The sequence below is a fragment of the Calonectris borealis genome, chromosome 12 (genome assembly GCF_964195595.1).
Source record: "Calonectris borealis chromosome 12, bCalBor7.hap1.2, whole genome shotgun sequence".
In the NCBI taxonomy this organism is placed as follows: Eukaryota; Metazoa; Chordata; class Aves; order Procellariiformes; family Procellariidae; genus Calonectris; species Calonectris borealis.
The window spans coordinates 1,736,419-1,760,686 of record NC_134323.1 but is presented as its reverse complement, the minus strand read 5'-3'; the positions used below and the strand labels follow the sequence as shown (position 1 = coordinate 1,760,686).

The 24,268-nt window shown below is 48.5% G+C and overlaps 1 protein-coding gene across 1 annotated transcript in view; it reads right to left on the bottom strand.

The window, feature by feature from the left end:
* HYDIN (HYDIN axonemal central pair apparatus protein) overlaps window positions 1-23,753 on the bottom strand; it is a 160,160-nt gene extending 136,407 nt beyond the window's left edge. The window contains exons 1-5 of the mRNA XM_075160949.1: window positions 23,613-23,753; window positions 10,759-10,890; window positions 9,478-9,603; window positions 7,700-7,819; window positions 4,333-4,467 (exon numbers count right to left, since the gene is read on the bottom strand). Of these exons, the coding sequence (XP_075017050.1) occupies window positions 4,333-4,467; window positions 7,700-7,819; window positions 9,478-9,603; window positions 10,759-10,878 (501 nt within the window). The 5' untranslated portion in view covers window positions 10,879-10,890; window positions 23,613-23,753. The remainder of the gene's footprint in view (window positions 1-4,332; window positions 4,468-7,699; window positions 7,820-9,477; window positions 9,604-10,758; window positions 10,891-23,612) is intronic.
* Between the last annotated feature and the right edge of the window lie 515 nt (window positions 23,754-24,268).

Sequence of the window (24,268 nt, the reverse complement as noted above, 5' to 3'; positions counted from 1 at the left end):
GCTAGGCAGAAGCTGGCTGCTCATGCTGCTGTGAACCCATGGTCCCTGAAGCTTTTGAAAGCTGAATCACCCTCCCCGGGAGAAGATAAAGGTTGCAATTCTCCACCGCAGCACTGCCCTGTGTTACCAGCTCTGCTGTGCGCTTGCTCACAATCTAGGGGTACAGTTGAAATCAGCTTAAAACCTTGTTTTACTTTTTGTTTTACTTTGCAACTGCAAACCCTTAGCAGGCTGTTTAAAACCAGGTTTTTAAATAAAAATGCCTGGGTGAGAGAGGGGTTGCATCACTTCTATGCTTTAAAGATTGTTGTGTTTAGACGCAGCTTCAGGCTATAGATTTTCATGAAAATACGATTTCATCCTTCATACAACTCCGCTCCCAATTTCAGGGAAAACACAGTTCATGGCATGACGGTTCCTCTTCTCTTATTCCCCTTTGATAAGCAATAAGTTACAATAAATAAGCTCTGGCCTGCAAAGCATCACCACTGGCATCTGAATTAGCACCCACTGAAATTAAAGCAACTGCTTGTACCAAAGGTGTCATTTCAGGCTCTTTGCAAACTCAGGCTGGCATTAATTACTGTCACAGCAATACCAACCTTAACTGCCCGCTATGCCAGCAAACTCGGATGTCAGTTTTACTGTATAACCAATCCTAAATATTTCACCGAATACCTTGCAGCAGGCAACTGCAAAGAAAAGATCCTTGTAGCTTGAGGTAACGTAGTAAGTCAAACCAGGAAAGCTCCCTCCTGAAACCATGATACCATACAGGCTGGAAAATAAGGGCCATTAAAAGAGAGGAGGGAGGCTGGAGGATGAAGATAGCTTCACATGAGAAGGGGTACCCCTTCTCCTGCCTCCCTCAGCTACCAGTTCACAGGATGCTTTGAAATCAGTCCCTTTGCTCCAGGTTCATTTTGCACAGGGCCATTTGCCTTCTGCCCCTTTCCTCCTCCCAGAAGTCTTCTTAAAAGTATACTTGGAATAGCTTCTGTGTGCCACAAAACATCTAACAGGGCTGGACGGAATTTTAAAGGAGTTAATTTCAGTAATGCAATAACTCATCGTCCTGTCATATTTCATGTTAATCAATGAGCAATAATTCAGTCTCCACTGAGCATCAGTAATGAATTTTGCAAACCTTACAGACTGAACTTATATTGCCTGAAAAATATTGTATTGCTACAGTGAAAAGAGCAAGAGCACAAAACAGAATAAGCTGTGCTATGATTTTGTATGTTTCTTGCTTCCTTCTTCCTTTAAGATAAGCTATTAATAAGCCTGAAGGACGCACAAATGTAAGTATTTCTGTCTGTTGTTTATTTGCCAGTCAGTTCCACAATGGTTTCCAATTAGGCAGAGACTGTCAGACCATAATGCAAGGACACCCGGGAACACAGGGTGGCATGAGAACACCCACACTGCACAACCGGAGCCATAAAACAGAAATGTGTAAGTCAGAAGCAGCAAGAGTAACTAATTGGAAATGTTGCCCAGCAGAAAAATTAACATTTCATATTTATAATGCAAGTGCCAATAAACAAAGAGACATGTCAGCTATTTATTTACTTTCTGACAGTCCAATCATGTGGCACATTCCCAAATGACTGCGAGACAATAGGAAACTGCTCATTTTTCAAGAAAGGGCTACATGGCACATGGCATTTCAGCCACTAACAACTCACACGATCCTTTTATTTAGGGCTTAGCCGCAATTCTACTCCCTTGAATCGGGAGCGACTTTGCTGAAGCCAGACTTACCCCGGGGGAAGAACAAATTCGAAGCAAGAGAATTACATAAACCGACTCCACATCAGGAGGGCTCTCCAGCCCCGACAGAGGGATTTGTACCTGCATCCCAGTTCACTGGGTTATCCACAATCCCTGCGGATCGCGGTGCAGCAGGGGTTGTTCAAAGGCATAAGCCTGAGGTGTTCATAAGCCTTCCACAACTAAAGGGTTTCTGCATGCAAGCCACCGCAAGCCCAACACAGGTGGCTTTACAGAACCATTCCGCAAAGCCTGTCTCTTTGCTAAGGGGTTTTCAAGGTGCTGTGCGCCTCCTGACCGTGCTATTGATGCATTTCTAGCTGAGCTACAGCACTCCGGTACTTCGCTGACTCACACTCCATCAAGTACGAGACAAAGCATTCGATGCGCACAAAATCCTGATTCCGCTGTATAAATCCCCACCTGCTCCTCGCAGAGCGGCAGGCACCCCTCTCCTGATGCCCTGCACAACCCCTGCAAGGAACACAAAGCCCAGTTCAGCAGAAACCGCTGGGGTGTTGCTGAAGCTGTGCAGAGGACCTCTTGCTGGCAAAGCTCCCTGTGCCAAACACTCACCAGTTCAAGGGCGAGACAAGGGACAAAGTATTGGATATTAGAGCTCTCGGGGGTTATCTCACCCTGCTTCTATTTGTGGTGACGCTCATGTGTTGCTCTGCTGCCTCTCTAAATTTGAAGAGCAGCACTTTGCCTTTCACAGGCACCGATTTACCTCTTCCACCCCAAAAACGAACACTAATTAATACTAATAAATCACGTTTTAAAGGCACCAGTGTACTTTGCAAAGCCTACCTCGGTGAGATTAAGCTCTTGTGTCACTTGGGTAGTTTGGAGAACTGCCCTAGGCCAACATAATTTTTACCTTAAATATTAATGATGTTAAATAATTTCTCAGTCCCTCCAGAGGAACAGATTATTCCACAAGCATGGGGAGCTAGGGACCACGGGGCATCTCCTCTTTACTTTTCTATATTCATGTTGTTTGAGGATAGGACAAAGTGTTGAACTAAATCTAAGCCGCAAATGAAAGATACCAAACAGCGATGCCTAAAGAGATCTTGCACCTCTGGCCTGGTGCAGAAACATCAAAGCTATCCCCTAACCTTGCCTCTCCAACAAAGTCACGCTATGAGGTAGCAGGATGCTGGTGGAAAGAGTCAGCCTGCCTGTCCTCGTTTCCCTGCAATGCTTCCTCCCTTCCATGCCACCTACTAAATCCTTCTGTACTAACAAGCCTCCGGATAACAGCATTGACCCTTCACGTCACAGCACTGAGAATCCGACTTGCCAGGGCCACAGCACTGATGTTCTAAGCAAAAGCATCACATGCTTGGCCTGGAATAGGTGCCGGCTGGCAGAACAACCACAGTAACATGCGTGAAGACACAACCACACCAGTATTGCTGCTCAGGGGCTCTGGGGTAACGCGTCTGCCCACAGATTGTACTGCCTGTTTATTCCTATACGTGCTCTTTCGGGCAGGTGTCTCAGTCATCTGGCAGCGCACCGACCTCCTGCTGAGTTAAGGACATCTAGAGCTCAGTGCGTCTGCGCAGGCTGGCTCCCCGCCACGTGCACAGCGCTCCCTCTCCCCCAGCCTCGCAGCTGGATCGCAGGCAGGCAAGTATCCTCGGGGACAGCACAGCTGCAAGGCTTGAAAACAGGGTATGAAAAAGCATCATCTTTGCTCCAGTCCAGGGTGAGGCAGGGAAGTGGTTGCCAGATGGGAAAGAAGAGTGCTCTCTGGATCTATTTGTTCCTCTAGTATTTTCCATAATAATTAAACCCTTACCATTGAGTAGAGAGATGGCTAAACATCTTATCAACACCCCTCTCTGCCATTTTCCTACTGTTCCGTGTGCATCTTCCCTCGCGAACGCTCAAGAAAGCGCAGGGAGGGGAAGCGCAGCCTGTCAGTCCCTGCTGCAGCAGCTAACAGCATCATGCAATGCCAAGATGCGACTAGCTGCAGACTGCCTGAGCACAGCCCGGAGCAGACCCTGCAGCAGGGTGTGGGCTACAACCAGCGTGCAAAAAAAGTGACAGCTTTAGAGATAACCTTCCGCTGTCTCACTACCGTGTACAACATGATATATGTTAAGGTGACTCCAGTTTTCAAAGGTGGTGGTCCTCACTCTGATCAGGCTCACTTCGGGTCCTCCAAGGTCACTTTTAAACAGACTTTTGTATTTATGATTAGTGGAGCAAACCCATAATTATGCAGCAATGGCCAGATACTGGAAACCAACACCCTGAGAGGCCACCCCACCACAGACAGTAGACTCTCTCATCCCTGAAGCCAACAGACATTATATTAAATGTTCCAGCACTGAAGGATAAAAACAGTCTGAAGCCTCCAGCTGATGAGAGGATCATCTTCCCCACGGGGAAAGAGTTTCCCCCAGTTCTAGATCCAGTGCAACCCCACTGAAACCAGGACACTTCCTCAAAATCCACACCAGATGCCCTGTTCTGAATCCAGCCTTGCATGTTCATCTTCCACTGAAGACACCAACCTCTTGGGACCTCCAGTCTCACCTTGTTCTCCTCAGGGGTGAAAAGGATGCGGAAAGTTGAAGGCATGCCAGGTGCTACCTTACGACACACAGCATTAGGGCTGATCAACCTGAAATAAGGTGAGCTCTCCAAGACGACCTTCACCAGCCGAGGAACCTGCAGGAAAGACATGAAACCATGATTTTGCCATGGAAACATGAGGAGAAGAGACTTGGCCATGCCCTGGTGACATCCTTCCTTAACCATCTTTCCAAAGCACTTTTAGCTCTGGAGGTACATGCAACATAATACACAAGGGTGGACTTCAATCCATTCCGCATGGGCAAAACGTTATGTGTTATGCTGGGGGAAGGAAGAAGTTCACTTCTAACATACTTGGTTTGAGCGGGGCAGTCAAGCTGCGGTGCTACAGAGTCATGCGGGCAGACCAGCAAGAGAAGGAGACCACAGACATTGTGGCCTTACTGGGAATAAAAACAAACCTGAAGAGCAAAAGGAGGAACATAGGAAGACAAAGAGACAACCCCAGACACAAGAAGGAGATAGCTAAGAGAATTTAAAGGGGGCTGTAAAGAAGAAGGGAGAAGCCCAACATTCCACAAGGAAAGGCTGATGCAGAAAATGAGAGCAGTCAACTTGCCGAAATGATGGAAAGCCAGACGACCCCCTTTGGCTGTGCCTATCAATTATGGGCTTCAAGGGCATTTTCTGCCTTGAGATACATGACCAGCACTGACTCGCAGTGTGGTTTCATTATTAAAAGCCAATCTCAGCTCTCCGGAGGCTCTTGCTGCCTGGTGATTGTAGCCAGGCAGCGCCAGTGCAGGCAAGGCAGATTTCTGAGTATTCCTTCCCACGGCCGGGAGTCCCTGCAGGCACCTTGCTGCACGTCTCTGCCCTCTGGGATACCACAAGCACAGAGACAGCAAACAGGCCTTTTCTAGCACACAGATAGCAGCCCCCGAGCACCAAACCTTACCTCAGAAAGTCTAAACCAAGCGATTTTGACTGACAGGCAGCTTCACTGATAAACAACAAACCCACACGAGGGTTTGGGAAAAATGGAGATTCATTCTGCACCGCCCACCCGAGCCTGATAACCCATGGCCAAGGCAGTCCTGAGCTCTCCAAACGCCCTTTGCTCCCAGCAATGCCCTGGGGCAGCGAGTTCTAGGAGCCAATTTCACACTGTGGACAAACATTTTGGTCACCAAGTCCCTTGGGAGATGAGCAGACGTGGCTATGACCTTCAGCAAAAGCCACCTAGAACACCTCTGAGGGTGGTGAGGAGCAGCCTGAAGACAGAAAAGCAATTTTACAACACACAGGTAAGAACAGTGAGTATATAGCAAAGCACTTCTGTATTTGAATGATTACAGAGCCTCTATTTGCAACATACTTTGGTGTTAGCTGGATTTTTATGGAGCAGACAACCTCAGGCTACCGTGCAGTCTAAGTCAATACGATTCAGAGGAAGCTGGGAAACTGGTGAGAAAGCTTTGAGACAGAGCACAGCGTTGCTTTTCTCCAGGACATTACCAAAAGCCAACAAAATTAGAATATAATAACCTCTCTTGGGATTATCATCTCTGTCTTTGTGTACTTAAATATGCCAAGGATTTTCCTTAGAGCTGATCTTACTTTTACACCTGTGCTGTCCAATGGTTGGGGTCTTAATAGCTTCAAAACAAATTCATTTTGGAAAAAAACCAACAGTTCACACATTGCCTCCCCCTTGTAGGGCATACAAATCCCAAGGTACAGCTGTACAAGTTTATTATTTTTTTACTGGGAATGGCAGAAATGTTGATGCAGATGTTTTTTTCCACTTGAGGAAGCATGAATAGAGTAAATTAACTGTTTGCCTGTTGACTGGTACTTGGCAAAGACAAACATTTTGAAGTGCCGCATGGATAAAGGAGCAGCTGAAGCCAAAAGACTTACTGAGAACAAAACAGAGCAGTAGGAAAAGAGAAACTGAGGCACGTTTTAATCAGGAAAGAGGATACCTACAGCAAAGAGTGTCCAAAAATCAGTCTGGACCACACGAATGGTATCCCTTGGGCATGGGCGTCCACGCTGCATCTTTCCAATATTCCCAAGCTAAATCCAGACCCGGAACGGTACCAGTACTCTCCAAGAACAACTGAGGGACCACATCTGCATCCTTCCTTGCCAAAGGGTCTTCCATTTTCAACCACGTCCCTGTCAAAACCTCTAATCTCAGAATATGCTTTGACTGCTCTTGCTGTTCCTCCACCTGCAATATGCCCCGACAAGTGTTTTTTTTCCACTTGCTTGTTTCCCCCAACAGGTAGATTTGGAGAGGGGGTTAATCACCCGCTCTCGTGTACACTTCCACCTTCCCATCCTGCCCTCCTCTCATGTACACATCTTACTCTTTGTTACAGAACAGTATCTTTAATTACACCTTTCTTTTTCTGACCTTTCTCTGCTTCCAGTACACTTACTGTTATGTATCCAGAGAAACCCTTGCGTGTACAATGTTCTCTCCCAGAGCACTTTCTAACTCAGCTCCTTTCCTCCCTCCTGCCTTTTCCCACCAGCTTGCTCTTGGCACATGCCTCATTTGAGCAAATGTTTCCCCTGCTGAAATTCAAAAGGTCTCAATTTTCCTTTTTACAGCGGAACAAAATTGCTGACATTTTTCAACTTTTCCCTTCTCAACTTTCTTGGGAAATCTCAAAATGATCACAATTTTTTCAAGTAAAGGTGGAGACCTTCAAGAGCACATTACTCTGGATGTCCTGTGGTTCTCCAAAGGGAAAGCAGAGCGCCACGTTGCCTTAGAAAAACCTGAGCAGAACTGAATTTAAGCTTAACAGGACCCTAACGTGGCACCTAAAGGCCTCCCACCACTTCTGCTAAACCAGTCTGTTTCCACTGCTGTTTCAAAACACCTTTCCTGGAGTGCTAATGCCACTAATTATAACTTATTCCAGCATAAAGTGGAGAAGACCCAACCCCTGTGCTCTGGCAGGGCGGTGCACAGAGGCAGCTGAGAGGCAGAGGTGCCCTGCCAGAAACCAAGATTAACCAAGGAGCCAGCAGGACTGCTGCACACTCGAGGTAAAGCGTGAGAGCGGATAAGAACTGTACGGCCCTCAACATTCCCATCAATCCAGGGCTTTCAAGGGGAAGGATGCTGACTAGAAAAGCTCCTTTGGGTTAGGTACCACCCACGCATGGCCAAAATCAGGGGAAGAATCCCCAGCATGGGAAGACTTCCACCATCTTGCAAAATAAAGGAGGTGAGACGTTTTATTCTGGATGCGCTGTGCTGCAGCAGCTAACTTGCTGTGCTGTATACCACGTGAATTACGCTGTTCTCCAGCACGGTGTTAAACCTCCGCGTCCCAGCACTCACCTTGTCGTTGTTCCTCAGAATCAGTGGCACTTCGTAAACCTCGCAGGGAACGTAGCTCTGAAATACCACCTCTGATGGGAAAGGCTGAAACAAGCTCTGTTCCAGATCAACTGCTGAGAACTGGAGATGCAAGACAACAGTGAGAGGTTCAGTTACTGGGAGAAAGATTCATGAATGAAAATCCTACATTGATCTCCAGTCTCTTGGTGAGTACGTCTGCCCAGCTCACGCTAGGGAAACAGTAGCCCACCCACCGAAACAGTAGCCCACCCACCTGTGTTCTGAGCTGATCAAAAGGTTCTGGACCACATTGAGCAGGCTCAAGCTCAGAAGCTCTTTTGGTAAGTGTTTCTCCAGGTTTCCTTCTCCAAAATGCAAGGCAGCGCTTACCTGCAGCAAAGCCCTGTGCTAATGTGGTCACAGAGCTCCAGAGCACTTACTGAAAGAGCCATGAGCACTCATGGAGCAAGTGAAACCCAAGAATTTACATGAGGCTCCGTGGGAAACAATTTTGGGATGATCTTTACTCTGAGACAGACAGACCGAGTCCCACACATCCCCAAATATCTTTTTTGATATAGAGCCTAGAAACCAGTAAGAAGGGAACAGTACCAGAGAAGGTAAGGCCAAAAAGAAAGTAACACAGTAGTTAAGAAAAAGACAGATGAGGCGAATGCTGGATGGTGATAAGGTTCAGCTCTTTTCTCAGCATTACTGGGCAACCCGAGTAAGGCTGGACTTGGTATCTCCTTTTTCCATGAGCTTTAAACGGATGCTTTATTGTATTCTATTATTGCTGTTTTATTTAATACCACTGCAGAAACATGTCTGAAAATACACGCAAACAGCAAACGCTAACAGAGCAGAGGCATTACTTTGAGAAAATTCCTCCCTGCTTTGTCTCCCCTCTTCCAGCTGCACTGTTCCCACTCAAAAGACACAGGCAGGTCTCCTGCTTCTCCACAGAAGTCACGGTCACGCTGAAGCTAGAAGCCGCAGCACACTGCCAGTTATTTGTGCACTCGTCTGATGCGTTCCCAACCTCCTGTGCTGTCTAGGGCAATCCTTAACCAATTTGTTACAGGTCGCTTGCTGGCAATTTTCCACTCAAAAGCCTACCTCAGTAATCTACCCATTTAGACTGTGTGTTACACTGAGCAGTCCTGTAAGAAAAGCAGCTTTAAACATACATCCAAGTAAACGTTGATCCAGATAAAGCACACCCACTCCCCTCTGCCCAGGGCAATTCCCCTGTATATCTGGCAGCCTGCGATGTCTAACACCCTGCAAGGGTCCCACACCTTGCATTAATGCAATTGGTTTTGTTAAATCTTGAGTAATTACCATAGGCCCTCAGTCTTCAAAGGCCGATGCTGCCACCGTTGAGGGAGTTCTACGACCCCGAGCATTTGACAATGACTACACCAAAACAAGGGGTGGCTATTTCAGCAGGAGGATGGAAAATGGCAAGCTCGTGCCCTTGTGTCCTGCCCCAGCCTTCCCCCAGTATCATGCTTTAGTGATGGTAGCTAAACTCCAGCAAAACTTCAGCAGAGGTTATTTATATTGGCTTAGCGCAGATCAGTACTTCAACACCTCGCTGGGGAAAAAGGTTTTACCACTCCCTCAGCAGAAGGAACTCCACCACCAGCAGTTTGAAAGGACAACAGGACCTAGTCACCGAGGCATTTAGATAAGCTGGAGGCAAGCCTGTCACAAGCACGCACCCTCTTCAAATGTCACATCAAACAGCAAGGAAAAGGGCAGGAAAAGGCTACCTTTTGATGGGAGGTTTCACTCATGTCTAGAAGCTGGATAATCCGGGGCTGCCTCATCTCGCGAGTGCTGGCCAGCCTCTGCTCGGTGGTAAGAGACATCTCCTTCAGGAAGGCAGACGGAGTCAGCTGAAATGCAAAACACCAGCAAGAGCTACAGAAATGCTTTTGTTCAGAAAAGCTTTTCTCGTTCAAGTGCCACTGATGAATAATTTGTGATCACAGCCACTAGGATAGTCCTGGAAGTCCCATAAGTTACCTGCTGAAATATTTAACATCAGTAAATTAATGATATAGAGCGGAATCCACATGCTCTAACCAAGTGGCTCTGTCCCATTCGCTTCTCCTTCATGATCTGATGTGACATGTTTGGGCTGCTCTTTGGGCATTTGTTTCCTCTTTAGTTTTGCTGGATTGAGCCAGTGACCTTTGAAGAGAGTGGGGAGGAGTTATCAGAAATCCCCTAATTCCATCCTTGCACAACACCCACAACCAACACGCGTGTGGAGATGTCACTGCTGGGTGAATCAGACGAAAGCAGAAAAGCAATGTTGTGCCAAGACTGAGGTAGAGAGGAATGGGTCCAAGTTTTAGTTATCTCTTTTTAATTAGCACTTGTCTTCTCTCTGTTCTGGCCTCACAGACCCCTCCACAGAAGTAAACAGAGATATCTCCTTGACAGAGCCTCAGCACTAGGTCATCTCCAGTCAAGTGAGCTCCGGCCAGCAAAGGGGACATTTGTGGATGAGAAGGAGGAATTGCGCTGACCCCATTGCTGTTTGCAGGGCTGGATCTGTGCTCCACACAGGGTATGAGATATAACAACTGTTTTGGAACCTGTTCTACGGGACCAGCCATGTCTCTCAAGTCTTCGGGCAGAGTTTGAGCAGCTCACCACATGGCCAGCTGCCTGGAGGGCCGGTACGGTCAGAGCAGCACTGGCACGTATGCCTACATGACAGAAGATATTACTGCCCACACAAAGAGGACGGAAAGAATCACATGTTCGTGCTTCAGCTATTCCAGTGCAATGCCCAGTACATTTGTTTAACTTGGCTCTAGTGGCACATCGAGGCAAGACTCTGGACTTTCCCTGAAGCAGCACAGAGTCCATCCCCCACTGCACCATGGTAGCCACCTCCAACAGAAGCGTGGCAGCAAAGAGATGGGGAGGTGGTGCCTAGCTTCACGGTGCTGCTAGACAACAGCAGGGGAAGGCAGAGGAGGGACACGGGGAGTTTCCAGCCTTAACACAGGTCCTACCTGGCCACAGCAGGTACTTACAGTTACAGGTTCCTCTGCCTCTCGGACTAGCTTCGGATTACAAGCTGCTACCACTTTGCTCTGGAATCCATCAGCCGCTTTGGAGGACCCCATGGACCGATGGATCTTGCCAGCGGCCATGTCTCAGCTCACCTGGAAGGAGCAACAATGGGACTTTGAAAATCCAGAATCCCATTCATGGCAGACCCGAAGGATACACCTGCGTCTCCAGGCTGTGTTATCCTTCATAAGTGGAGAACATAAGGCCTCCCCACCCTGTTTCATGGTTAGACCATATTTAAGTGACAGAGTTAAGATTCATAGAAGCAAAACCCCAGAACAAACATTCCCCGAGCCAAAACAACCTTTTGCTGTGGGTGCAGTCCCACGAGCCACAAACACACACCAGGGCCTGCTGGCATTTCTCACCTTCCCCCCGCTTCCATTACTTTTGGAACCCCATTTACTGGAATTATTAACCAAATCTCTATTAATATCCAAACAGTCCTTTAAAAGTTTTTTGGTGGGAACAGAAGGAAGGTAAATGTCACTTAGCTGCTTCACTTTGCAAGAGCAGCGGACCTGATGTGACTGTGTGCTTGACCCTACTCAGTGCTCAAAGTGTTATGAACAACCTTAAACCCAGGGATCGCTGCCACCCCAAGCGTTAACAAAATCAGACCACTTTCCTACTTTGCAAACCAAATGTTCACCCTTTGCGCAAGGAGCCTGGTGATGTTTCTAACTAATGGAGCATAGAGTTCAATGCTTTGATTAAGAACTATAGTTTCTCAAGGCTAATTTGGTTGGTTTAAGTTACAAAAATTATCCAGCAAATATGAGTCCTTCCAGACGTGAAATTACCACAGCGCCCAAGAGCATTTCTCCATGGAGAATGAGGGCCTTAATTTTCACTTATTAACACCCAAACTCAAGGCTCCCTACAGGCATTAGAGGGTGTAACAGCAGAAATAAAAGCATGAAACCATTAAAGGAACATGAGCAATTAGCTCAAATATAAATGCAACATCTGTGAAACCAAGGCCACTTAAGACTTTATCCTAATGGCTGTTCTTCTCCAGCATCCTTATCCTACAAGTAGCATGGGTTAACAGGTCCACGGGCCATTCTTCTTCCAATCACCAGCCTGCCGACCACCTCTCTTCATCTGCATCACACAAAGTGGGTGTGCAAGAAAGGGCAAGAAGAGAAGCCAACCCCAGAAAGTGGGTCTCAAGCACCGACAAAAATCAAAGATAAACACGTACCGTATTTGCTAAGCACTACTTTGAACTAGAAAGAATTTCCTCTCCCTTTCTAGCTATCTGGACCAAGGAACAGATGGATTTGCCCACTACTTATTTTCTGGGACTCGAAAGACCAGTGCTCCCAAACCTAGCTCTACCCTAAACTTTTTTTCATCCTGACATTAAGTAAAAACACAGATAGTATTCCCTCCTGCTTCCTTCTGTTCCACATCATCTTTTTTGTGTGGACTCGCTGTATCCAGCAAGACACCATCTATACAAAGATGACCATCCCCTTCCCCTCAAGCTTTACCCACATCCTGCAAGCCAGGCAATAACTTCATTCCTTTACTCCCCAAACAGCTACAGTATTGCACATGTTCACGGTACTGGGCCCTTTACGGTGTTAGGACAAGGTTGCCGTTTCCTTTCGTTCTTGCAAGAAACACATGAGCACAGCGCTGTCCTATGGACAGGAGGACATGCAAGAGCTAGGATTTAAAGCTGGAAATAACTATTCTTCAAGAGAAATCTAACGGGGATGAAACAACATTAATCTGGATTTCAATGTTTTATTGTTGAGTCTTGAGTATAACTGGATTATTTGTTCCAATTTTCCACCTGTAATTTCACTTCATTTGAAACTAATCCTGTTCATCATGCCCATAACACTTATTTCCAGAGGGCTTCCAACCTCCACCCCCCCATCCCACTCTTACAGCCTCCCCCACCCTCCAGCGAGGCACCTTCACAGCCCCACGGCTCCACTTCCCTAGAGCCTGCAGGGATCAGCCCCCCAGGGTAGGAGGAAAGGATCAGAACTAAGAAATCAGCCACGTCCCCCTGCAGAGGCAGGACAAAACAGCAACCACAGCACAGCACGCTTCCAGCCCGCTGTCTGGTGGAGGGAGATGTCCATCTTCCCCACCTCAGACAGCCCTCTCCCCACCCCAGAAGCGTAAGGAAGGATTGCAATTCCCCCTCCGCTCCAGGCTCAAGGCACAGACAGCTCTGGCATCTCAGCTTTACGTTCAGAGCACGAATGCCCTGAGCCTGGGCAGAGGAACCAGGACACAACAGCTAAGACAACCTAGACAAGCAATGAAGAAATATGCCCAGGGCTGCGGTTGAAACTCCTGACTTGTCTCAGGAAACCAAGATGTATCAGAGCAGGGTACCAAGCTAAAGATCACCAAGGACATCCAAGTTTCAGCCTCCTCCTCAAGGCTCCCTTTACTCCAGCATCTACAGCTAAGCTAGAAGTCTTTACCATCACTGCAAGTTGCACAGCAATTTTAGAACCCATTGAAAACCCTTCTACGTCCCCAGACTTGCTCTTAGACCAGGTATATCGTTAAGTCCTGCTGAGTATCACATCGCTGCTGCATCTCTGCTGTCGGCCCTCCTGCCAAAGAAACTGTCTCCTTCCTGCCCCGTGGCCAGACACTACCTTAGGACAGGTCATTCATGCTTCTCTGGGAGGATTTGCTTTGTGTAGTGCCCAGTCTTGCTTTCTGAATCACCTACGTGGTGGCTGTGGACAGCCTGGAGGGACAGGAGCCAGCCAGGGAACCGTTGGTGTGACCGTGCTCCCACCAGTGCACAATAACTGTCACCAGGCTGGTGGCTTCCGAGAGCCCAGTGGAACCTGGAAGGCAACTGACAGTACTTGGAAATTGGGCTGCCCAGCATCTCCTCTCCTCAACTGTTACAGCCTTGCCAGGCAGAGCAGGAGGATTTTACCAGGACCTCAAGGAAGGAGAGTTCAGAGCTTGACATTAGCTAAAGTCTGCTCGTTCCTCTGCTGCTGAGCTCCTCCTGCTCTAAGGTGGGGAGATACTGCGCAGGCTCCGGGTGCTGTGCAGAGAAGCTTCTCGAAACAGCAGCATCTCATCCTGTAAGTAGTAAGGAAAAGGTCCACTAACCCAGTAAAGAGTGGGGGTTTACCACCTTAACCAGTTCCACACCAAGGGAACAGATGCATGTTCAAGCATTTGTGGCTTTGGGATTTCTTCAGCTCTAGGCTGGAGTGGAGACTATGCTTTCTGCCTTGAACTTTCTCAGTATCATAATTGGTCAACTTGGTCTCTACTCCGGTGGTTTTACAATGCCACTGAAATGCTTTGATAAAGTTACAGCCTTGAAAATCACTGCAGCCATCTATTTCTTAAACACCTCACTCGCAGTGAATGATTGCAGCGGTATTAGAAAGTACGCCTTAGAGTAGCATTTGTTAATGTTCCACGAGCTTCAGATAAATTTATTTAGACACTGCAGACAAGGTAATCATTTCTTTTTTTAAGGAGTAAAGAAGTTTCCACACTGACTTACAAGGCAAGAATTTAATTTCTATTTTGCTCGCCAGGGAGGACCCCAGTCACATAAATGCAAAAGAGAGCAGGCAAATCACCGTGTTGCCGCAGCTCCGACGATGCCTCTGTTGTTGCACCTGGTGAGTACCCATTTGATGAGCTTGTTCCAATTAACCATGCACACATTTACGCACACACCAGCCAAGGACACCCAACTTAGAAGAGCATCTCAGCTGCCCGGGAGCTTCACGCATTTTCAGCACAACATATGCTATAAACAAAAGCTTCTCATGAGACTCTTGGCCACAGGCAAACCAAATCATCACATCTGCTTGGCAGGGAACAAGGAACCCTCAGTGTGAAAACCAACATTCATTATTTGGGGGTTTACAATCCAGTCAGGGAGGATCTGAGCCCTGAAAAATAACTGACTCCCCAGCCAGTGGAAACTCACTCCAAAACATCTCCCACATGGTGTCTAGCCACAAATCTGAGTGGAAATTGGAGAGCTCAGGCAAAGAAACCTCAGATGTGACACCCTTGTGTGCTCAAGGCACAAAGACAGAATTGCTATAAGGAAAGGAAACTGGATGGTAGGTGATGCTTCCCATCTCCAAAGGCAGAACTTGGGAGACAAATGTCAAGGTGAGACCCATCAAGTCTCTCATGCTTGGTCTGAGATGCACTCACAGGGCTGCCACCTTGTGCTCCTTCCCAACAGCCTCAGCACCTTACAAGCAATGTTAGAGCCTCACCTGCTCAGCACAGAAGCAACTCCTGCCTGCTGCAGGCAAATAGCACACCTGGAGCCAGGTTTCACACTCAGAGGACTTGCCGGAGAAGCCTCAGGTGCTCAGCAAGGGAAACTGCTGGCCACGAGGTATCTTCACAGCACTGCATTGTAGAAGTGACACAAAACCCATACACGGCTTGCAAGCACCTCAGCACCCCAATGCCAAACCTGATGCTGGTACCTCGATCTGCTCTCACCAACCTCAACAACCCTGCTCCCACCCTTGGCTGTGTTCCTGCTATTGAACTCACCACTTATTCTTCCAGCCCAAACATTCCTGCCCTTCCAGATAGATGGAGTGGGCCAAAGCCATTCCTTAGTCCTGCTTGTCAGCCCAGACAAGGTCACTTCCACATCTCCTAGCACTCTGTGTGGAGAAATGAAGTGAGAAAAAGCCTGATCTGCAAGCTAGCAGCTAGGATGCTTGAGAGCTAAGGAAAAGTCTTGGCTGGGGGGCTCTGCTCCCTGGATAACAAAATCTTTTAGCTAACAACTATTTAACATGCAATGCATAAGCAGTCTCCAGAGGGAAAAAAAAATATCAGAGACCAGGAGCATCTTCAAAGTGAAGGAAAAAGATTTGTTTCATGATGTGGGCTTACAGCTACTACAGACTCCTTGCTTCAGGCTAGGCAGAAAAGGGTCTGCACAGGATAACTCTGCTCCCAGGTGAGTATTTTTGGCCCTGAGCTACATTAGGGGTAAAGAGAAGCACCTTCACCTCTTCTCTTTAGGGCAGCAATATCAACCTCTGAACACTACCTGGTTCATGGTATGGGCTAGGGTCATACGGCCAAAGTATCTGTAGGCACGAGGCAGGGCTTCACACAGGCTCAGTCATGCCAGGACCTGGAAAATTCAGAAGGTCCAACAGCACAAATACAGGCACAGAGCTTCACAGGCTTCAGGGCCCGTGAGCTTGGCAAAAGCTGCACTGAGGAAAAAGTTGTTGTGAGCACTTAGATATGGCCCTAAAGCATCCGAATCCCTTTGTGCATATGTCCAACAGCTTCCCTCTATAAAATAAAACTGAACAGCTCTCTGATGATACTGTGCTGGAAAAGACAGGAAATTAAGAACTAACGGCAAATTTCTTAATGGACGTTAAGGAAAAAAAGGGAAGTTTTATGTAAAGGCACAGCTTCATGTCTATACAGATCCTGTGGCTGTCACCATGCCATGTGCCAGTGCTCTTGTTTCAAGGGACGCCACGTCAGTCGTGCCGAAGCAGCAGCACCAAGCTCTGAGCTGGTCTGATACCAGCCCATCGCCCTCCAAACTTAAAGGCTGGGGATATATTGGCACACTCTGCACTGCGGTACACAATACCCAGCTTCTCTTGTAGGAGCACAGATCGGTGGCTGAATTTTGCTTCAGCATACACAATAAATCCTCTTTCTTCTTCCTTCCGCAAAAGATAAACCACCTCTCTCTAGAGTAATTGGTTAATTTGCCTTTCTGTTACACTTTGCTGGAAGAGAAGACAGCAGATCTGTTAAAACTGAGAATCAGGATGCTATTGAACAATTTTGTTCAGCTAAATCATCTTGCCCTGTTCAGGCTTAAGTAGCAAGATCACATTTCTTGCCTAGAAATCACCTGCTTAGCTGTAATTACCATATAAACAGCATCTCAAGGAAGCCAGGAAAGGAGAAGCAGAATTTCCAGGACTAACCTCTTGCCCCTCCAGCCCACTGCTAAGTGGCTGAGTGCTTTCTAAATCAAGTCTTGCTACCCAGGAAGCCTCACCTGTCACCCTGATATTCCAGTCCCTCTGTATTATATCACTTCAGTACTGTCATCCTGCAATTTATTACAAAACCTCTACCATAGCCGAGATAATTAATAGGAGCCTAGGGTTATACCTTCCTGTTATTTCTTTTAATAAACTTCAAGTCTCAGCTGACAGTGAGGTGGACCAAGCTCCCTCCCAAGGGTCTGCTGGAGATTCCACAGCTCCACATGCTATAATTTACAACTGTGCCTCCTGCCTTAAGTATTTACAGTACTGTTTTCCCTTTCCCAGCCGCCTCTCCCAGCATTCAATCTCTGCTATCCTGGTTTTGCAACTTGCATCAACTCTCCCTTTTTATTTACTCTTTTTCTGGCATCTGGGCCGCATTTCATTTTGGTTCGCAATGCGTCAGAGCTTCCAGGCAGCTAGTGACTGTGGAGTGGAAAAGCAGAAACCAAAGGACTATTAATGGATTCCCCAGGTCAGGAGCAAGCGGCCACACGCGGGGTCAGAGCTGACTCTGCAATGGTGAATCCAGAGCAGCAGGTTAGTGAAGCAGTACCGCTCTTTAGTAGCTACTGTCAAGACCTCATCCAAAGTTCGTGGACATCATAGGAAGACTCCTACGGATATCAGGTTGTTTCCACATGTGGTATTTTGCTCCAGAGCAAATGCTTGAACACGCCACTTAGGCCAGCCTGCAAAGGAGAGCTGAGATGAAATGAACAATTCTGTACTCCCCGGGGGCTTAAAGCATATGAACCTCTGCTCTGCTGGCATGCAGTGACGTGTTAATCTACCATTTAACTGCACACCCAAGCTGGAACAAGGGGCCCTGCCAGCAGCCCTAAGAACCACCCTCTCTCCCTGTCCGAACCATCTCTTAGCTTCTGCAGCGTCAGTTCGCAGTGCAGAGCGCAGGCTGCACGACCTTCACATCCTGACCAGCTGCCTTCACCAGCCAGGACCCCGAGAGGGCAGGCACCAACCGAGTTGTCCGAAATGCTCCTACGAACCTCAATCCAAGCCAAGCTGTTTTAATCTCAATCTTCAAAACCTTCTCAGTGGAATAGTTCTGTGTATTCATGCCCAGTTCTCACAAAGAGTTTCAATCTCTGGAATAACATAAACATTAAATTGAATTCCAAGATACCAAACTGGAGACAGGTAAACGACCAAAAGCAGAGGTAGGAATACGACCCCCTCCAACCTCACCTTGGCTGCCTCCAGCCTCGCACCCAATTATCCAGCACACACACTACTGGCTGCCAGAATAGTAAATATTCCGTATTTACTGGATTACTATAATACTATGGCACTGGCTGTGACCCGAGGTGTTACAGAGGAGGCTTTGGCTTCACAGAGTTATTTCCCAACCTTCAGCCAAGGGGCAAAGCTCGACAACCTGTTGTGAGCAATCCGCACCCTGCTGGAGTCGTCTAGCCTTTGTGTTTTCCCTAGATGTATACAGGAATTGCTTCTTCTCAGAAAATCACCTGTAGATTTAAAATGCAAGGAAAAGATAGGGTGAATTAGCTTTGCAGTCACTTTTACCTAGGCCATCTGTTGCATTTTTCATCATAAGTGTTCACAGCATTTTATAGACAGAGCAAGAATAATCAGTCTCATCCCCCATTTACAGGCTGGGCAACACAAAGATTTAAGGCCAAAACATCCAAAAGTGCCTGTGCAAGACAAGGAGGGCAAGACCAGCAGCGGTGAGGCAGGCGGCCTCTGTCCATGTTTAACCCACAGCCTGGATGCAGTCACATCTGCATCCCACGGGGGGAAAGGAAGAAGTTTAGGAAGTTTCGGGGAGCAAAGCTTGCTCCCTGTCCAGCTCCGGGGCAGGGGGAGAAGGAGCTCCAACTCCCAGTCCCCAACACAGAGGAAGGGCTGCAGCCTCCAGGTTCCTCTCGCCCAGCACAACAGCCCCCCCCTTTGCTCCACAGGCAACCTCACCCCTAAAATCCTCCCCCAAAAAAGCAGCTTCCTTGCAGGGAAATGGATCCTTCAGGAGGGCGAGCACAACCTACTGCCAGGAGATGTTTGGCAGGACCGAGGTCACCCTGCCCCACAGGCACCCCTGCCCCACAGGCACCCCTGCCCCACAGGCACCCCTGCCCCCCTCCGCTCCCTCGCACAAGGGGTGCCCCCAACACCCTGCGGGGCAGGGGGTGTCACCCCCCTCCGAGCTCCCCCGCAGCCTGGGTCTCTGCTCAGCCCCGCTCCCAAGTCCCCCCCCGGCCCCGTCCTGAGGCTGAGCAGCCCGGGCACACCGGCACTGAAAGCCACCCTCCATATTTTGGCAGGGGAGGGGACGCAGCCACCATCACCCCAGCATGGGGGGCTCACCAGCATTCCCCCACCGCTCCCACTCCGAGGGACGCACTCACACACTGGATCCCCGCTGCCAGCCGCGCTGTTGCCATCGTTCCGGAAGCAACAAGGCCTCCCAGCCAGTCCTAACACCACCATGGCAACAGCAGGGACTCCGAGAGGGGAGGAGGCGGCGGCGGCTTTGGGACACGATGGCGGACACGGAGGCAGAGGGGACAGGGATGCTCAGTGCCCGCCCGGTCCCGCAGAGGAGCGGCGGCTGCCTGCGGTCCCCCAGCTCCGGCACAGAGTCTGCCAGCTCAGAAGAGCGGAGACCCGGAAAGCATCACGAGAGCGCAGGCTTCCCAAACTGCTTCAAAAGCTCACACGGCTTCAGCAGGGAGCTCCTAGCCCAGGATAACAGAAACCAGCTGCAGTTGCCTCACGTGTTGGGGCACGGACACTGGAGATTCCTGGCTAGCAGTGCCTTATCCCAAAGCAGTTACGGCAGCTCAGAAAAAGCATACAAGACCACAGCAAGCATGTGGTGAAATTGCCTCCAACACACCCTCCCAGCTTCAGCACGGCCACATCCCTGTGTGTGTTATCCTGAGAGCAGCGATTAGAGAAATTCATGGCAGAATCCGAAGCATTTCTCCCAGGTCTAAGAAAGCGAACTAGCCTGCAGGACTGATCATGAAAGAGCCACACACCACCTGGAAACACCCAGTATGTCAATAAAATCAAGTCACACAGAACCCACACTGCCCTGAAAAGGGACTATCTGCTCATCTCTCCTGCTCACTCTGTGATAACTTGGACCCCAGTTCAACCAGCTCACCTGCTTTGCTGCCATCTCGCACATCCCAGTCTGCCTGTGGCAGGGCTCTCAGCACAGGCTGACACCGATGCACAAACCAGCACCGCCAACCTTGTCATTCTCGGGGAAGCGCTGTAATAAGTAAAACCCGATAAGCACAGCCTAACACAGCTCTAAACTCTTTCCTGAACCCAGGCTTCCCCTTGCTGCCTCACTGGGGAGCTCCAGATGGGCACTGAGCTCCATCATTGGGCACACTGGTGGTCCATTCAAACAGATGCATTTCACCTGAGTGCCTCTGCCCAGCGCTCTTGTGCAGGGTCTGACACAGGGCTAAAGGGAGGTCAGTGCTTGCTGAGTTTTGCTCGAACTCCTCATGTTCATTTCAAGGCCAGAGATGCTTCTGCAACTAAGAAAAAAGATCTGGTTGGTTGGCTGACAAGACTACAGCGGAAAACTGAAGTTGCATAAGATGGCAAACAAGAGCACTTCCAAATCAGATATCTGGATAATTCCTGCTTCATAGTGAGCATCACTGGTATTTCATTAAGAATCTGTCCAGGACACCTCAAACTCGTGAGCCTTGGACAAATGCCACAGGACTGCAAAGTGTGAAACAATTATTTAAAAAGAACATGTCATCTATCCATCTTCCCCACACTTCCTCTCAAACAAAAAGGCTCCTGCCTAAATAACTAGACATGAGCAGACGCACAGTCACTAATGCACATCACCTGGGAGCACACGCATTGTGTTCCTGGATAACAGCGAGCCCTCAGGCAAGGCTCGCCCTGTGCCCCAGGAAAGGTACAAGTGGAATGTCCGATTCTCTACATACAGTCTCTTCCAAAGACTGAGCAAAAAAATACAAACGCATGCAATAAAAAGTCACCCCTGGTGTGCAGCGCATCGCCCGCTGGCATCTTCAGCATGAGCACAACCTGTGCTCATCATCCTCTTTCCACCATACTTTCACCTCAATTATGTGTTACCTATGGGCCAATTCATTTTTTCCTTATGTTCCCTACGCACTACAGAGGTGAGCAAGTCATTCACTGACGGAGGGAAACGCAGGGCTGGTAAGCAGGGCAAGATATGACCTGCAGTTGTCTCCAGCCACTGTCTGCCTTCATCAGTCTCGGAGCAGCAAAATTCACCCCCATTTTACCAGGTGGACATTGCGGTAAGGATACCATAGCCTGGTTATTTCACTGTATTTTCTCATATAGATTAAGACCCATCAAGATCTTATAGATGTTGCACAAAGTTCAGGCAGGTTTTTTTTTTTTCCTAGACAGGTTCAATCTGAAGTAAAGCAGAGCTCACAGCACAAGAGAAGCCTGGGACAGGGGAGCTTAAACATGCTGGACACGGAGAAACGTGCTGAAATTTTTATGCACATGCCTTGACTCCAAAGCCTTTTTCTCCTTGGTTCCTCTTCCCACATCCCAACTCCCTTATTTCAACTCCAGGCAAATCTCCATCTGCTGTTGCCAGACCCTGGGGCTGGACATACCCAAGCCCATCAACTGGAGGGCAACTACACCAGTACACACAGCAATATGGTTTGTCACAGTGGAAATTCCAAATTACAGGACTGAAGAGGTCACCGCTTGGTAAGAGCACACCGAGATAGTCCGCAGGAGCTAGTTTCAGCCACCCAGGCTAGAGAAGCACAGCACCCAGAGGGCCCCAGCTCTATCCCTGCCTCCCTGCAGCGCCCATCACTAGAGGGAGAGCAAAACCTGCTCCCAGCCTGGAGGGAGGCGAACTCCCTTCGCCAGGGCCTTAAACACCCAGACGAAATCCCGGCAGGCAGCAGGGAATAGCTGATGCAGCCCGGTGAAAGGGGATCGGTGCTCTCTGCAGAAAGCAGCTTTATTTGATTCTCTCGGCTTTTGCACACAAAGCCCTTGGGGGGTTCCGGCGTTTTGCAAAACACTCGCATTCTGCCAAAGCTGCTTAATTTCTGATGGCAGGGAAGGTGAGCGCTGCAGATTATTACTTTTTCTAGCTAACAGGGACTTTGAGGGACAAGAATACACTGCGTTCCCAGAGAGCACAGTGGGGAGATGTCACTGCAGGTGCACACTATCAGCCAGACCCCCCTCCACTGCTGGCAGCTGAGCAGAGGGAGGCCACCAGCCCGCTTGTCCTGTAGCTTCTTCACCATAACCATGGCTCTTGATGGCTACAGACAGCAGGCAACCCTGCCAAGCTGCCATTTTTGAACAGCAATGGACCTGAAATTAAAATCAATATGGGTGTACATACTTTGCAAGCCTACACACACGGTTCAGGACGCCCTGCAGGATGTAGAAGTCCGCAGCCACCACTTTCTGACCCAGTCCTGGGCTTCACCATGCTTGGAGATGGAAAAGTCCTAAGACAGACCCATCCCCATCACAGAGCTCACTGCCTAGACACACAGGTGTAGCTGAGCCAGGGAAGTGGAGGGAAGACCAAGTCTCTTCCAGGCTTCTTCTTCAGGACAGAGCTTATGAGTTCAAAGAAGGCTTGCAAGCTAGCCACAAAATGAAGCATCAGCCATCTCCCCCAGGGGAGACCCACACTTTCAAAAAGAGAGCCCAGAAGCTGAAACGCACACCACCACAGATGCTCAGGACCATGGGCTCAGAGGGTTTACATCACTGCCCCCTCTCCATTCCCGGGGTTGTACATCTCTGCTCCCACAGAGACCAATAAGCCCCTCTTCCCTTGCCAACACCCTCTCTGCCCCATGAGCTCACCTGTTTTCTTTCACCATCTCCAATTGTCACCATTAAGTTCAGCTTGGAGCCATCATTCCCAGTTCACACTTGGCTGCCTGCATTTCTGACCCAAAGAAGGACCCACTTCAAGCAGCACAGACTGCAGCTAGTCCCAAGGAAGCGGAGAGGGGATCACACTTGCACAGAGTCCAGCGCAAAAGCAAGCCAGCCACCTCAGCACTTCAGACAAGCCACCCTTCTCCATCCTAGCTGGGTCCGACCAAACCTGGCTGTTGGCTCTGCTCTCTTTAGAGGCACAGATAACTTAGTCCATGCAGGGAGCTGCTCTACAGGGCTGAAAATCCTTCCCCCCATCCCCTGGGAAATGCTGTTTACATAGCTCTTATCCTCCTGCAGAAACAAACAGCCAAGGGCAACAGGCAGGCATCTGGCATTATTAACCTCTCCTCTGCTGCAGTGCTAGAAGGACCCAGAGCACTATCAGCCAGCAGCCCCAAAAAGCACTGCTGCAGGCTCTGAGATGAGACCTGACAGCACAGGCACTGTCTGGCTTCTGAACACCAAAACCAGAGCCCCTGAGGGGGTTTGAAACAGGCACATCAGAAACATCTCTCTCCTGTCATCATCGCTGCACTCACCAGATCGAACGCACAGAATAACTGGACACGTTTGGTGTTTTGCAGAGGACAGAGCCACAGGAAAGGCAAAAACAAGGGCTGCAACGAGGATCCAGGGAGAGGAGGGAAGTGCTGGCACAGAGAGCTTACACGATCAGATGGGAGCATTCACTACCCCCATCTTAACCCATGAGGAAGAACTCCAGCACTCAGTTAAAGAAAGGACTGACTGCAACACTCATATCATTTTAGATGCTGTCAAAACATTTCCTACCGAATAACTGCAGTGAGGTCACTTACCCAACTGCAACTTCATGAAGTCCCAATCATGAAGTCCCAAATATGCAGCCCATAATCCTCTTTAGTCCAAGCAGCATTCATTGTTTTCTTCTGAGAAAGAAGGAAAATAAAGTTGGCTCCTTTTAGCCATGTTTCCCCTGCCTTCCTCTGAGCAATGCAATCCCACATTGCAGGGGAGAACATTGATTTTTTTGGTAGCACAGACCTCGACGCACAGCCCTGGTTGTGTTAAATAATAATAAAAAGCTTTCTCCCTTTTTATTTTCATGTTGGGAATCAATTTTGTTTCCTCACTTTTTGCTTATTTTACATCTCAGTTCCAAACCCTGAATTGCTTCTCTACTCCTTTTCTAAATCAAGACAGTATTTCAAATGCCTACATTTTAGAGACCTTGACATTAGCTGTGCAGCCATGAAATCCGAAATGAGTAAATTGTTTCTTCCCCACTGCTTTTTAAAATAAAGTCCTTGGCCCCAACAAGTGAAACGCCTCCTAGGTTTTCTTTTTCCTTAATACTATGAAACAATTTAATCCAGCCAGCCATCTTTGTGTAAATGCAGAAGAAAATTTACAAGCCTCAAGAAGTTAATCACAGTTCAAGGGCAATCTCTGACACGGAGGTTAGCAAGGCAGTAACTGCGGCTGTGATCTCCAG